The following is a 15,177-nucleotide window of genomic DNA, read 5'->3' as shown; positions in this document are numbered from 1 at the left end:
CTGCACTCTGCTCAGTGTTGGGTGGTGTGCAGCCTCTTCAACAATCCTAAAAGCCGCCTGGTCATGTATCCCATTGTATGCCAGATTTAGTTCCTCAAGGTATTGATTTCTTCCCAAGTGGTCTGCCAACATCTCGGCCCCCTTGTCTCCGAGATTTGTGTGAAGGAGTGATAAGTTCTTCAATGAACTGTTAGAAGCAAGACCCTCCATAATAAATCCCACTCCTTCTGCTGTCAGAGGGTTATTACATAATCTAGGCAGAAAAAGAACACCGTAAGATGAATCCTCCAACACAATGTCAAACACAGATGTGCGGTATGTAAAGCATACAAGTAATAAATAGCTAACTAAAATAAGAAAGAAACATTCCCACCTTACACAGTATGATAGAGAAGCTGTTTTCCATTCCAAAAGCAGAACCTGACAATATTTCACAGCAGTAACTTATATACCTCCTCAAAACTAAATGGGAAACCGATGGCAAACTCCAAAACATACATTTCATTGAAGAAGTGGAAAATGTCTGTGGGCTGTCAATTCTTTCCCTTGGCATGTCATTGATGTGTCATAGCTTTGATACCAACAATAATGCCGCGTACACACGATCATTTTTCAGCATGTAAAAAAAACATTGTTTTCCCAACTTAATCATTAAAACGACGTTGCCCACACAGCATCGTTTTTAAAAAATGCTCTAGCAAAGCGCGGTGACGTACAACACGTACGACGGCACTCTGAAGGGGAAGTTCCATTCGCCTTTGGGCTGCTTTAGCTGATTCCCTGTTCGTAAAAGACGATTCACGCTTTTTTGTCTGTTACAGCGTGATAAATCTGCTTACTCCATTATGAATGGTAGTTTTACCAGAACGAGCGCTCCCGTCTCATAACTTGCTTCTGTGCATGAGCAGGTTTTTAACGTCGTTTTAGCCCACACATGATAATTTTTTACAATCTGAAAAACGACATTGTTTAAAACGACATTAAAAAATGCAGCATGTTTGAAAAAGAAAATTGTGAAACCTGAAAAATTATGTGAAGCCCACACACTATCATTTTAAATTCCATTTTTTTCATGCTGAAAAATGATCGTGTGTATGCGGCATTAGGGTTTATGAACACTGGCAGAAAAAAAATGCTCATATAAAGCAATGTTTCTCAACTCCAGTCCTCAATTACCCCCAACAGGTCATGTTTTCATGCTTTCCATTATTTTGCATAGGTGATTTGATCACTTTCACTGCCTCAGTAATTACCACAGCTGGTTCATCTGAGGGAAATCCTGAAAACATGACCTGTTGGGGTTACTTGAGAACTGGATATAGAGCATTTACCCTTTTTTTTGCCAGAAAACTCCTCTCAAAAAGGTCAACCAGAAGGGTTTTTCCTGCCTCTAAACATTGAGCTGAACAGGGAAATAGTAAAACTCCTATAGAAGCAGCATCTTAAGTCCAGTGTGCATGGACCCTTATGCCGTAAAATGGAATGGTGGTCAAAGATAAATATTTAGTAACATTGCCATATACTAGAGTTAAATATTAGCTGATGTATCAGGAAACAGTTGATGAAATAGCAAAAATGTCACCAGCGATAAACTGCGGTAATGTGAAAGGGATCACGGATGATTTGGTGATGGTAACCCTAACTGGAGGATATGGATGATACCGTAAGCCGTTTTTAATTCATTTTACATCTCTGCCATTATACACATCATCATTGCATTGATACTGGATTTTGGTCTTTTCGATGTACAACATTGAATAAACTTGTTACGTTTTTTTTATGCTACAAAGAGGCTCCTTTCTATTTTTAACATATTGAGCGCTGACACCCCTTTTGATTGCTCATCTTTAGACATTTCAAGTGCTTCCCATTTTAACAATATCCTGCCTTTGTAACTTCTTATAAGGACATTAAAGCCGAATATCCCTCTCACTAGAGCACCCCCAACCATTACTTTTTGAATTTTTGTTATACATATTTTTGGAGCGGTCGTCATGATGTCTTTGGATCTGGGAGGGGGCACATCGCTCTCTTCTTCCTGGAGCAATGATGGGAGGTCCTCAATGGTAAAGAGGACAGTGCAAGCAGTGATGTGGGTTCTGTTTTCCGCATCAATCTCCTGTGTGCCCAAGGTGGATTGCTACTGCCCAGATGTCCAGCCTTCAAGGCTAGGTTCACACTGTTGCAACCTGCCTTCTTCATGTAGGCAGCCCATTCATTACAGTGGGTCACCCTACTCGTCAAAATGCATGGAAAGGTGTCCCTGACCCTTAAATTGAATCATGACGCACCAAACTGCATGGTGCCCAAGCATTAATTCTTAATGGCACTCCCACCCGTCTGTTGTAGTGCAGCGGGTTTCTATGCGGGTCGTGAGGTAAGAGCAAACCAGAGTACCTCTTACATCTGAGTTCCCCTTTACACCAGAGTCCGCAGCATTCCCCTTTAAGCTTTACATCAGGATCTGCACTGTAAAGGGGAACTCTGATATAAATGGGGCTCTGGGAATTCTGGGAACTCTGATGTAAGGGTGAACACTGTGGACTCTGATGTAAGGCAGAACTCTGTAAAAGGCCATGGGATCAGTGGGAAGACATGGGTCAGGGGGGGGGCTTAATGTTTTCTTGCACAGGAGCCCTGAAGATTCTAGTTACTCAAGGACCACTGGTTGATAACTAAACCATCAAATGCATAATTGAGAAAATGTTACATGGGAGGTGATCCAATCCAATCAAAGACTAACTTTAAATCTAAGGGCCTGTAATGATGGGCTATGGGCTTGTGTTGGTGGCATCAGTTTTAGACACTCCTGAGATCATTCAGAATTCATTAACAGGTGCACTTAAGATGACATCCTTCTGACCACAATTTGACCTGTTCAAGCAGTTAATGCATTACCATATACTTGAATGGGAATGCAAAGACTGTTTTAAGGGAACCATAGCTTCAGTGGCGGCTGGTGCTCACAATTTGGGGGGGTGCAAACAAACTGAAAAATTCTGAAAAAAAGCCCCATCAATTGCAGCCTCACTGTGTCCATCAAACATAGCTACTGTACCAAAACGCACATCCCTGCCGCAAAAGGGGCCGGTCACCTGAATAGGGGATGTCAGCTGCGACCATAGATAGATTCGTGCAATGCATGAATCTATCTATGGTAATTAGAGCGGTGACAGGAGAGAGGGGGCGGCACTCCTATGCCCTTTATGGACACACCACCACTGCATAGCATCTTTACACAGCCTTAATTATAACGTTCTATTCTAAACTACATTATATTACTGTGACATCAACACACAAACCATATAAACAAAACCACAGCACAGCATACAGTAATATAATGTAGTTTAGAATACAGAGGCATAGCGTATTTATTCGTACTAATCTTACCGTAAATTGGTAATCGCACAGTCTGGGTGGAGCAGAATATCTTTTATTTCTCTGCAGGAATTGGGTCCTAGTGAATTCATCTGCAAACTAAAAAGAGATGCCATTTTATACAAACCTTGCAAACAGGAGAGCACTATACTGATTATTAGAACAGATTTTAAGCAGACACAGAAAAAGCTTGCCATGATTACTGCTCTACCTGTCACTAAAATCTACAAACTGTGTATAATTCTGTCAAAGGTGTTATCCCAATTTGGCTGCAAAAGTGTCAAAACTCTATAAATGCAAAAAACAAGCAAATGTTTAGAACAAAATAGAAAACCCATTTTAACAAACAGGTACATACTGATGCCTAAAACCGCACAAATAGGCGTTCGGTGCATAAATCCCTAGAGAAATAACCTTCATGACAAAGTAAAGCAATTCTAACTGAATCCCATCAGTAAAGGACTGCAGTGCTTTGGCGGTTGAACAGCCCGGGATTTAGTGGTGACAGGAAGGTTCGGCAGGCTGCTGTAGAATTGAGCACCTTTAGGCGCCTGCACTTCATATCTGCAGCAGTTTGCCTCTCTTTCCCCCCAGTGGCAGGTTCACTTTAAAATAGTTGTGAGGTAGTAATTGGATTAAGCTCCATCTGAAGTAAAAATTGTAATATATATATATATTTTTTAAACCTATTTATAAAACATTTTTTATTATACACTGTTTCAATGAAAAAAAAAAAGCTTTTTTATTATAGGCTAACAAATATAAATTTTTATTTTTTTAATAGATTATTATATAATTTTTTAAAACTTCTGTTGTGGTACTGCAGATGCCACTGCAACCTGAAGGTGGCAATGTTAGAGCTTGTTTACTCTAGTAGTGCCCTCTGAAAAGCAATCCGTGGTGGAATGCGTTTCCAAGGGCATTTGACAGGTAGTGATTAGAAGTTATGTTGCCTCCTCAATGTCTCTTAACCCAAAGCAAACCAGTTGAATGGGTTGTGTTCGGGGGGTTAATTTGTTTTGCCATAATTCAAAGCATCACAGCTGTGACATTAGTACACCCACATCCACTGCCTTTGCAGTTTAAAGGGGAGGCAGTCGGGGGTGGTAAAAACATGGCTCAGCCGTGTGTTATTATTGCCTCCCAAGTGCTAGTGTAAACCTAAAGTGATTCTAAATGTTTTTTTTTTTTTCCAAAAAAATAACAAACATGTTATATACTTACTTGCTCTGTACAATGGATTTGCACAAAGCAGCCCCAATCCTCCTCTTTTTGGGTCCGCTGCCGGCGGCCTTGGCTCCTCCCCCATGTTGAGTGCCCCCAATGGCAAGCATCTTGCTATGGGGACACTCGAGCAGGCTTGATCCAGAGCCATGCTCCTGTAAATGGATATGGTCCATTCACACACACACACAGCATGGCTCCCCCCCCCCCCCCACACTCTCTCCTCATTGGCTCACAGGCTGTGACTGACAGCGGCGGGAACCAATTAAGAAAGAGACCCATGAGAGCCACTGCTCTCATACACATCTCTGGATTGAGATGGGGCTCAGGTAAGCATAAGGGGGACTGGAGGGGGAATTGCACCAATGATCTTTTGTATTTTAATGCATAGAATGCATTGAGATAAAACAAATAAAAAACACTTCTGCCTTTAGAACCACTATAATTTTCAATCAAAGCTCTAGCCTGCATTAAAATGTCATAACTGACATGGTCACCCAATCATCAGTGGGGATACAAGCTGTCAGCAACAGCCCAGAAGGATGAAAGTCATTCACCATGCAAAGTGTCAGCTTATAGATCTCAAGCCCTGTACACACGACCTGAAAACCGAGAACCTGCTCAGTAAGTTTACCCGTGTACACACGGCTGGGTTTCCCGTCAGGAAAACTGCGGGGAGAGCTTTGGCCGGGAATACCCGCCGTGTGTATGCTCCCTCGCAGTGTTTTCCCATAGGAAAACCGTCGGGTTTAAAACCGCTGGGAATCCCGGCGGGAAAATAGAGAGCAGGTTCCCTATTTTCCCGCCGGGATTCCAGGCAGTTTTCCTGCCGGGAAAACTGCGAGGAAGCATACACACAGCCGGTTTTCCTGGCCAAAAGCTCTCCTGGCAGTTTTCCTTCGTATGTACGAGGCATCAGCTTATATATATCAGAGGGGAAATGTTTGCAAACATGTCCCAAACACAATACCCTGTTTATATACAGATTGCACATGGGAAGAGGTTTAACTACTGCAATTTTCACATAAATAGCGTAGACATATAACAATGGGAACATATATGGACTGTAATTTTCATACCTAAGCTCTTTACTTTTATAACACACAACCCTTAATTTCCTTCATTTTCACGCCGCCTAATATTGTCACCTAATGTAAATATTTTTTCCTCACTTCACATTCAGGCATCTCCTCAGCAAAGGGGATAAAGTGTGGATGGCATCAGGATCTAGATGGCAGTTACTGAGGTTGAATTCTGCAACTGGTTTCCTGGTATCTCCCATAACCGCATTTACAACCGTACACTTGAGGGGCGTCATGCGGACAGTGGAGAGATCCAGATCTCGTAGTGAACTGACCAAGCCAGCTGCAAATCCTACATTCTGAAACTCATATAAAAAGAACAAAAAGTCCATGAGCTCAGAGGGTGGCAGCTTCTGAAGGCTCCTTCGTAAAAGATCCTTTTTCAGAGCCTTTGTGATTTCAAATGCGTCCACGTTCATTATTGAACACCCGAGCTGCTCTAACATAGCACGATTTTGAAGAGATAGAAGCCCTCCCATGAATATAGGAAATAACTCAAACGCTTCCTCTGGGCCGGCATCAACTCCCTCTGGTAGTGGAGAAGGCCCTTCAACACCAAGGATGCTTGAGTTTATCTGGTCCAAAACATCATCATTATAAGAGTCTTCCTCCCTGAACATTTCTATAGTCATAGTTTGAGCTATGTTGTCACGGTTCTTCCCAGTAACCCTTCCAAATAGCCGAGGAACAACACGTAACAGGTTAAAGAGGGCAAAGATGCGTAGAGGAAGAAACTTGGACAACACATTGACTACTGCAACCACATCTTCTCCGGCTTTGCTGATGACCTCAGAAACATCTTTTCCCAGGCGCTGCAGAGCAGTCTTGTGTTCTCCCAATACAAAATAAAGTGCAGCAAGGTACTCCTGCATAGCGGGTATTGCAAAGACAAACAGGTTCTCTTGACCCGGCCGGAGGCAGGGTGTCAGGAAGAAGCGGAAGGCATCAGCCCGGAAGACATTTAGAAGATTAAGCTCCTCCTCGCTGTTCAGTTCCACATGAAAACACTTTGCAACATCATCTTCAGTAAAACGCGTGCGTCGAGACAGACAGCCCTCATATGCCAATTTACCTATAGTGCGTGCTACATAACGCATGAGAGATAACTTAGAGGGATGTGTTATATCCAGCACTTCTCCAGCAAAATTAAGTCTCAGGAAGGTTGTATAAATACCAGTCAGTGTCATAGGGGGATCGCCTGGTTTGGAATAGTACAGCAAATGTAATGTTGCACAGGTTAGCCAGCAGTATGAGGGCAAGAAACATGCGGCAGACAACTGGCTATGATGTTCCAAATTGCGACTTAACATCTCTGCCAGATTTTCTGTTTCTCGAGGATCTGCATCTTTATGGCCCAGACGCACTTGGAAATACATCTTCTGTAGCTCTGTGTCAGAAAAGCCACAAATCTCTACATACCGCCCTACATACTTCCTTGGGATTCTCTTAAGGGCAGAAGGACGAGTGGTGACCAGGACTCTTGCCTAAAAGGAAAACAGTTACAGTTATCCAACGTTGCTTTAAAAGACACATTTTAGGATAACAGAGAAATGACTTAATTACTTTACATAGCGGGTAACAATTTAAGGAAGATACCCCCATATAGAAAACTCCATTTATTTTAGGAGACAAACAGGCCGAAGACAAAAAGAAGCATCTCTTACTATAGCCACTCAGCTAGTAAAAGACAACCAAGTCTCCTGAGGGTGAGCTAGACCCAGTGCAGGATTTCTAAGGGGGCACCAGACTTCCTTTATAAAAAAATTAAAAAATAAACTTATTTTTCCTTGAGATTCCAGTAGTGTGTAATGTGAGGAAATTGTCCAGTTTGCAGCCTTTGCCAAGCTCCAGTCATATCTCACTCCATCTCAACAGGTTTTATTACATGATGAAGGGCTTTCTGATACCTTTCCAAGTGTTAGTTTAGCTCTTATGCCGCGTACACACGGTCGTTTTTCGGCATGAAAAAAAAAGACTTTTTTAAAAACGTCATTTAAAATCATCGTGTGTGGGCTTCACATCGTTTTTCGTCTTCTGAAAAAAAAAAAAAAAAATCGAACATGCTGCATTTTTTTAACGTCGTTTTTCGGGTTGTAAAAAATGATCGTGTGTTGGCTAAAACGACGTTTTAAACCCGCGCATGCCCAGAAGCGAGTTATGAGACGAGATCGCTCATTCTGGTAAAACTACCACTCATAATGGCGTAAGCACATTCATCACGCTGTAACAGACAAAAAAGCGCAAATCGTCTTTTACTAACAAGGAATCAGCTAAAAACAGCTCAAAGGCGAAGAGAACTTCCCCTTCAGAGTGCCGTTGTACGTCACCGCGCTTTGTTCATAATTTTTTTTAAACGATGGTGTGTGGGCAACATCGTTTTTAATGATGAAGTTGGAAAAACTTTGTTTTTTGGCATGCTGAAAAACGTCGTTTTTTTTTTCATGCCGAGAAAAAAAGACCATGTGTACGCGGCATCAGAATACATTTGAGAATGATGGTCACTAGTTGTTGGGAGGAAAGGTTGTTCAGCAAATTGATACTGATAAAGAATTATCATGCTAAGTGCAGAAGGAAAGTCATTTTGTAAATATTGTACTGTGACACATAACTGTGAAGTATGACTTTTACAGTCAATAAAAATGTGAAAGTGTCTTCTTTGGAACCTAACATTATTTTTTAGAACAAATGCAGTTTATCATTTATTTTGTTTAACTTTTTTATTTGTCACATAATTTAATTTGAGGGGCCCCCGAACTTTAGGTGCCCCAGGCCCCCCCCAACGTCTAAATCTGGCACTGGCTAGACCTGAAGGACCCTGCTGCCTGATGACCAACTATTGAGTATTGGGGGGCAGGCCCGGACTGGACATAGGGCAGACCGGTGTTTGCCCGGTGGGCCGCATCATCATGTCTGGGTCTGCGCCCCCCCTCTCCGCGACTGAAGCAGAGACATCGGGCGGGACAGCAACGGCATCGTTGACAGGCGCTTTGAGAGCTGTAGTGGCACTGTGCAGTGGGGGGGGTGTGCGAGCCTCCCGTCGGCACACCAGGGGGCCGGGACCCGCAACGATCCCCTTCTCTCTGGGTGGTGGTCGGAAGAGTGGAAAGAGTCTCCTCATTCCCTGCCTACCAAGTCGATCCATGGCAACCCAGGCCACCACTGAACAGGACATCCGTCTCCGGGCATGCGCCCCGCAGCCTACGGTCACTTGGCAAACAGGACGCCAGGAACAGAGGAGGGATGGGAAGCAGAGGAAGAGGCCTTATGCACCACCACCTACTGAGACCGCCTCCCGCACATGAAACCCAGCAAGTTGCTGCGGCCATCTATAGGGAAAGTAGTGTGGCTGCTGGCTGGTGTACATCCATCTCCATTCCTGCCAGTGAAGGGTCTTATGCTCCAGGCCAGGGAACACTTTGATAATGGTAGTTATTAGGGTTGTCCCGATACCACTTTTTTTAAGACAGAGTACAAGTACCGATACTTTTTTTCAAGTACTCGCCGATACCGATTACCAATACTTTTTTGGCACTGATTAAGCATTACGGATAGGTGGCACTGACTGGCTGGCACTGATAGGTGGCATTGATGAGGAGGCCCTAATATGCAGCACTGTTGGGCACTGATAGGATTAGGTGGCACCGATATGCAGCACTGATGAGCACTGATATGTGGCACTAATTAAGCATTACCGATAGGTGGCACGCACTGATGAATGGGCACTGACTGGCTGGCACTGAGTGATGAGCACTGATAGGTGGCACACTGATAGCTGGCACTGATAGGTGGCACTAACTGGCTGGCACTGAGTGATCAGCAATGATAGGTGGCACATACTGATGGTTGGGCACTGATAGGTGACACACACTGATGGCTGGGCACTGATAGGTGGCACACACTGATGGCTGGGCACTGACAGGTGGCACACACTGATGGCTGGGCACTGAGTGATGAGCACTGATAGGTGGCACACACTCATGGCTGGGCACTGATAGGTGACACACACTGATGGCTGGCAGTGGTACTGGCTGGATGCCACTTATGGGCACAAGATATATTTTTATATGCTGCCTCTGCAACGCCCATCTTGGTACACCCTGCACTCGGCCTCAATAAAGCAGCAGCTTTTTTTTTACACCCAGCCCCAACTTCATGGGCTGGGTGTAACAAGATGTCCGCTGCTAGCATACTTTGGCCGAGAGCAGGGTGTACCGAAATGGGCGTCTGGCTTTTCAAAGCACTGACTGTGTAACGGCAACACTGCGCGTCACTTCTGTTACCGAATGTGATGGCTCCGGTCGTCGATGGATGATGCGGCTGCCCCCTGCAAGCTTACCCGCCCGAGGACTCGCTCACCACACCGCTCTTCTCTCTGCCCCGGTCTCCGCCCTCTGCTCTATGACTCTGCCCACTGACTTCCTCTCTCCCATCCAAGGCAGAGGCATCGGGAGCATTTGCACGAGTACAAGTACTCACACAAATGCTCGGTATCGGGACAACCCTAGTAGCTATGATTTTTCTTTCTTCAGTAACTGTAATTAATCCTTCTGCACCTGCTATCTCTGGGCACTCCTCTCCCTCGGTAGCCTTGTGCCAGGCTCAAGATGAAGGGGAGACAATTCTACCCAGAAAAATTGACTGGATGAAGTATTTCTCAAGGCTTTGGAAGCGCTAGTAAAAGTAATGGTCAAAAAGCCAGTTATAAAGCAATAATCCTTTATAACTGGCTCTGTACTAATTTATAAATGACATTGTGAGTAATGCTTTATAACTGCCTCTGCAGTACTCACAGAGCCAGATATAAAGGAGTTCTGCTTAATAACTTGTTCTATAAGTAAAGCCTAGTGCACACGGGCCGAATGTCAGCCAGCATTTAGCCTGTGTGTACGGCAGCAGGTCCGACAGAAGCCTGTCATTCAGCCCAGCTTCTGTCGAAGGCTCGTGACTGAAAAAGGTCAGCGTTTTTAGCCAATGGCTGAGAGCGTTGACCAGAGTGTTCTGGCGGGGGGGGGGGGGGGGGGGCGTCCCCCTGTCAGAACACAATAGCTCAGCAGGGGAGATCACTGTACTAACATTGGATTGTTAGCACAGCGGCTCCAACCTGAGATGTCAGTTTAGTGGTGTGTACAAGGCTTAATGCTTTATAACAGGCTTTTCAGTATTCACAAAGCCAGTTACTAAGCATTACTTACAAAGCCAGTTATAAAGGAGTTTTACTTAATGACTGGCTTTGCGAGTACTCCATTATATCTGGCTTTGTGAGTCATGCTTAATAACTGGCTTAATAACCACTACTTTATACGTTTTAAAAGGGAACTGCACTTTATAACAGGGTAGCAGCTCCCGAGTCCCAACCCTGTTATAAGGCTACATTTGCACAGGTGTTTAGACACAATGCAAATGGCAGGGGCACCTGTGAATGGCTAGCTGCGATGTCTTTTGTGTATTTTTTTATTTGAAAAAATGTTCGGCACACTATGCCCTAAAGGTTGCCCCTGTATCAGGACTCCGCCATCAAAACCGGAGTTAAAGTAATCAAATCTACACATCCTGGAACCCCACATCTCATCATCAACCGCCCCCGTGAAACACCGCTGCCCCCCCCCCCCCCGGGCTGCTCAATGTAAAATGCCCAGGCCTATTTTATGTCCCAGTCCGGGACTGATTGGGGGGGGATCTGTCTCAGGATGGAATCAATGACATCTGAGGCTCAATAAACCATGCATGTATCAACTTATATGGTCGACTATTTGACCATCACAAAATTGCAGTTTCAGATAGGTACAAGGCACATGAAAGAATAAAATAAAAACATAAACTTTTGTGTACCAGCCTGTAATACCCCTTCATTACCAGGCCATTTTTCAGTTTTCAGCACTATGATAGTTTTACCAACAATTACTCCGTCATGCTGTACCCAAATGAGTTTTCAAAAAAAAAAAAATTGAGACAGATAGAGCTTTCTTTTGCTGTTATTTATAGGAAAAGTACAGCCAAAGCTTTTTTGGCTGTACTTCTCCTGTGGATCACAGGGGTGCAGTTTGTTCTGCACTCATGTGACCCATTTTCAGCAAACAGGGGGCTGAAGTCACAGAGCCGGTGTCTTGTCGAGCTAGTTCCCCTATCGATATGGTTCCCTGCTTGACTGCGCAGGCGCAGATGAAGCCCATGGAAATCTCCGAACCTGATCAGCTGTTCTCCAGGTGTGCACGGCGCATGCACGGCTCGGGGCGGCATCCAGGCTCATTCCTTACCATCCCCGTGGACTTGGAGGATGTTAAAAAAAGAGCCAGGAGGCTGAGCGAGCCGTCTGAGCGAATCGAGGACGTGAGGCCGACTGGCCACTTACAGCGAATTCCACGTCGCCCTGGACCTGTTGCAATAACAATTGAGGGGCGCCTACACCTGAAAACAGCTGATCAGGTTCGGTGATTTCCGTCGGCTCAGATTGTGCCTGCGCAGTCAAGGGGGGAACCATATCAATAGGAGGAACCATATCGGCAGATCACCGGTCCAGGCTGGGAAAAGATTGTGACAATATGGTCGTGATCTACCCAGGATCCGCTGAGCCGAGCCGCTGAGAGCCTGAGCTAGCCAATCCCACCCCCTTCACAGCCCAGCACTCCCGTGAGCATGGAGGGGCAGAACAGACAGCAGTGACTGACAGTCACCATCTCTTTGCTCACAGAGCACTGAGAGATCAGTGGTGTTTGATCGCTCAATTTTCAGTCTTAGAGCCGGCAGGGGACCGCAGCTGCAACAACCTAGAGAAATATGATCCCCCCCCCCCCCCAAAAAAAACCACCAAATCTCTCTTTTAATAACTACAGTTTTTTGTTTGTTTACTATATAAAGGAGACCCTTACTTGTTAAATTAAAGTGTTAGTAAGGGGGGGGGGGGCAATTAATTTAGGCTCCATACACACTGGAATAAAAAACATTGCTTCTACAGGAGTTTTGTGTTCTGCCTGTAGAAGCAACTCAATGTTATCCTTTGTGTCCATACACATTAGGATGTTTACAGGCATATTTTTAGGAACAACGTTTAGAGGCAGGAAAAAAAAACCCTTCTCATTCGCGTTTCTGATTGGAGCTCACTGGCAGAAAAAACGTAAAACTCTCCTAAACTCATCTAAACTTTGTACAAAAAATGCTCTATATGGAAGTTTTTTACTCCAAAAAGAACAGATGTTTTTTTTTTTAAGCCCAGTGTGCATGGAGCCTAAAAATAACAAACATGTTATACATACCTCCACTGTGCAGTTAGTTTTGCACAGAGTGGCCCCGATCCATGTCTTCAGGGTCCCTCGGCGGCTGTCTCTGTCCTCCCCGCAATTACTCACCACAGTCATGCGAGAGCGCTTGCATGGTGGTGAGTAATTGCGGGCGCGCTCCCGTGATACAGCGAGCGGCCATAGCCGCACACTGTATCACTCGGCCCCGCCCCTCGGCGCGCCGCGTCACTGGATGTGATTGACAGCAGCACCAGCCAATGGCTGCGCTGCTCTCAATCCATCCGCTCTAGCCAATCAGCGGCCGGGCTGAGCGGCGAAGAGGATCTCGGGACCGCGCACTGAACTTTTGACGGGTCAGGTAAGTAAAACGGGGGCTCTGGGGCAGTATGCACTGAAGTTTTTTCACCTTAATGCATAGATTGCATTAAGGTGAAAAAACATTTTCCTTTACAACTCCTTTAAAAATGCCAGAATAGTATCAAAACCCCCAAAATCACCCTTTTTGGGAAAGCAAACACCCCAAGGTGATCGAATTTTTTGCCACAATTTTTGGGGAAATTAATAAACATGCTGGTACTGAGGGGGTCAAACACAGAGCATGAAAATGGTGCACTAGGTACATTAAGGTGGTTAAAAACAACTAAAAACCAACAATTTTATATATTGCAGTTTATCAATACTTTGATGAGGTGGCTGCATTCGGTTTCTTATTTTATTTAGCTTTTTATTCCTCTATTGGCCAGATCACCAGGTGAAAACAAACAACTCCTGTGCCCACATTTTAGGAGCAAAGAGACAAATCTGGGAAGCAGCATAGTTAGTCTGGGGAGGGGAGTGTTAGAACGACTAGCAAATTTATATACCCTAAATAAGCTGAACCCAAACTTCAGATAATACTTTTTGAGCAACAGTTTTGTTCCTTTTGGGATAAAGGTTTTACATAAATGAAAAAAACAGATCATTGTAAGCACCCCTCTCAAGGTAAAATGGTTTGCATCAACCCTCAGCGGCCCCCAACCATTTTGGTGTCAAGGAGTTTCGTGGCAGCTACGGTCATTTTTCAAGGGACCCGGGATTGGAGGGCAGTTGGGGAGTGGATCGTGTTGGTGATGGCAATAGGGGCTGGGTGATATGGCTGCCACTCACTGATGATGGTAGACTCCCAGCTTGGCTGCATCGGAGGGAGGATCGCAACCAACCCGATCAGTGGTAGTAACAACTATTAAGGCTCCCTGATACCGTGAGTGGAAGAGAGGAACCGGGGGTGACTATGGCCGCCATGATCTGTGTGGATGTGTTTGGGATATACGCCCTGAAGTGTTTTTTGGCTTGTTCATTTATTTGAAAGCCAACATCCTCGGTTAAGCTGGAAGCTTCATTGCTCTCTCTACTGGATGATCTGGGGATTTCTTTGCCTGTGTGTCCCGATGTATTTTCTGGAATCATTCTGGGAATATCACCATTCTCTTCTTCCTTTTTTTCACTTTTCTACAGACTTTGTGTACTCATTTTTTGGATTTACTTTTGTACTGTAATTTGTACATGGTGTTTTCTATAGATTTTGGTTGATCAAGGTTATGTATACTTACCAGATTTTTTGATTAGCGCAGAATTTTTGTTACCAGGCTGCAATGCCTAGCCATTGTATCGCCACTTATTTATTTTGCATATCTCCATGTGGGTTACCTACACATGTTTGCATACCTCTTAACTTTTTGAGATGGGAATGAGGGACACCTATTAGCACAAGTATGTAGGTATAGGACAGACACCCTGTCACGCCCCTTTAAAGGTGAATTGTACAATAAAAAATTATTAGTTAAATCCACAAGTGCTTTTTTACCACTACTATCCCTTTACACTGGCTTTTGACATTTACCAATGCAGCAATTTAGAAATTGGATGTAAGGTTTAGCACTGGGAAAAACTTTTTGAAAAAAATAAATAGTGCATTTTAAATACAACTATATAGATCAGACCAAAATGAGGGACAAATAAGGAGAAAAGAGGGACAGAGGGACTTTGCTTCAAATCAGGGACAGTTGGGAGCTATGATGTATGTTTTCCCTTTTCCACTCAGGATGCAGGGTGTGGGTCTTCGGGCCTACCCTAAAGTCAAGGAGGAAGATGAGGCCATTAGGTTCCTTCCTCCCATTTTTCGGGGGGGGGGGGGGGGTTGGGGTCTCTCTTCGTGAGAGCCCCTCACCTAGTACTCTATAGTTAGCTTTAGCTGACTATGAGGAGAGGGGTCTACCCAG

At 44.5% G+C, this 15,177-nt stretch overlaps 1 protein-coding gene across 4 annotated transcripts in view; it reads right to left on the bottom strand.

Annotated features, from left to right (window-relative positions):
- The window catches only part of NLRX1 (NLR family member X1), a 54,076-nt gene that overhangs the window by 4,231 nt on the left and 34,668 nt on the right, over positions 1-15,177 (bottom strand). For all 4 annotated transcript variants that reach the window (XM_040325506.1, XM_040325505.1, XM_040325508.1 and 1 more), the window contains 3 exons: positions 5,775-7,168; positions 3,391-3,477; positions 2-253 (listed from right to left, as the gene is read on the bottom strand). In XM_040325506.1, the coding sequence (XP_040181440.1) occupies positions 2-253; positions 3,391-3,477; positions 5,775-7,168 (1,733 nt within the window). The remainder of the gene's footprint in view (position 1; positions 254-3,390; positions 3,478-5,774; positions 7,169-15,177) is intronic.

The sequence above is a fragment of the Rana temporaria genome, chromosome 10 (assembly GCF_905171775.1).
Source record: "Rana temporaria chromosome 10, aRanTem1.1, whole genome shotgun sequence".
NCBI classification, from domain to species: domain Eukaryota; kingdom Metazoa; phylum Chordata; class Amphibia; order Anura; family Ranidae; genus Rana; species Rana temporaria.
Note: the sequence above shows the minus strand (reverse complement) of the source record. Positions and strands in the feature narration are given on the sequence as shown.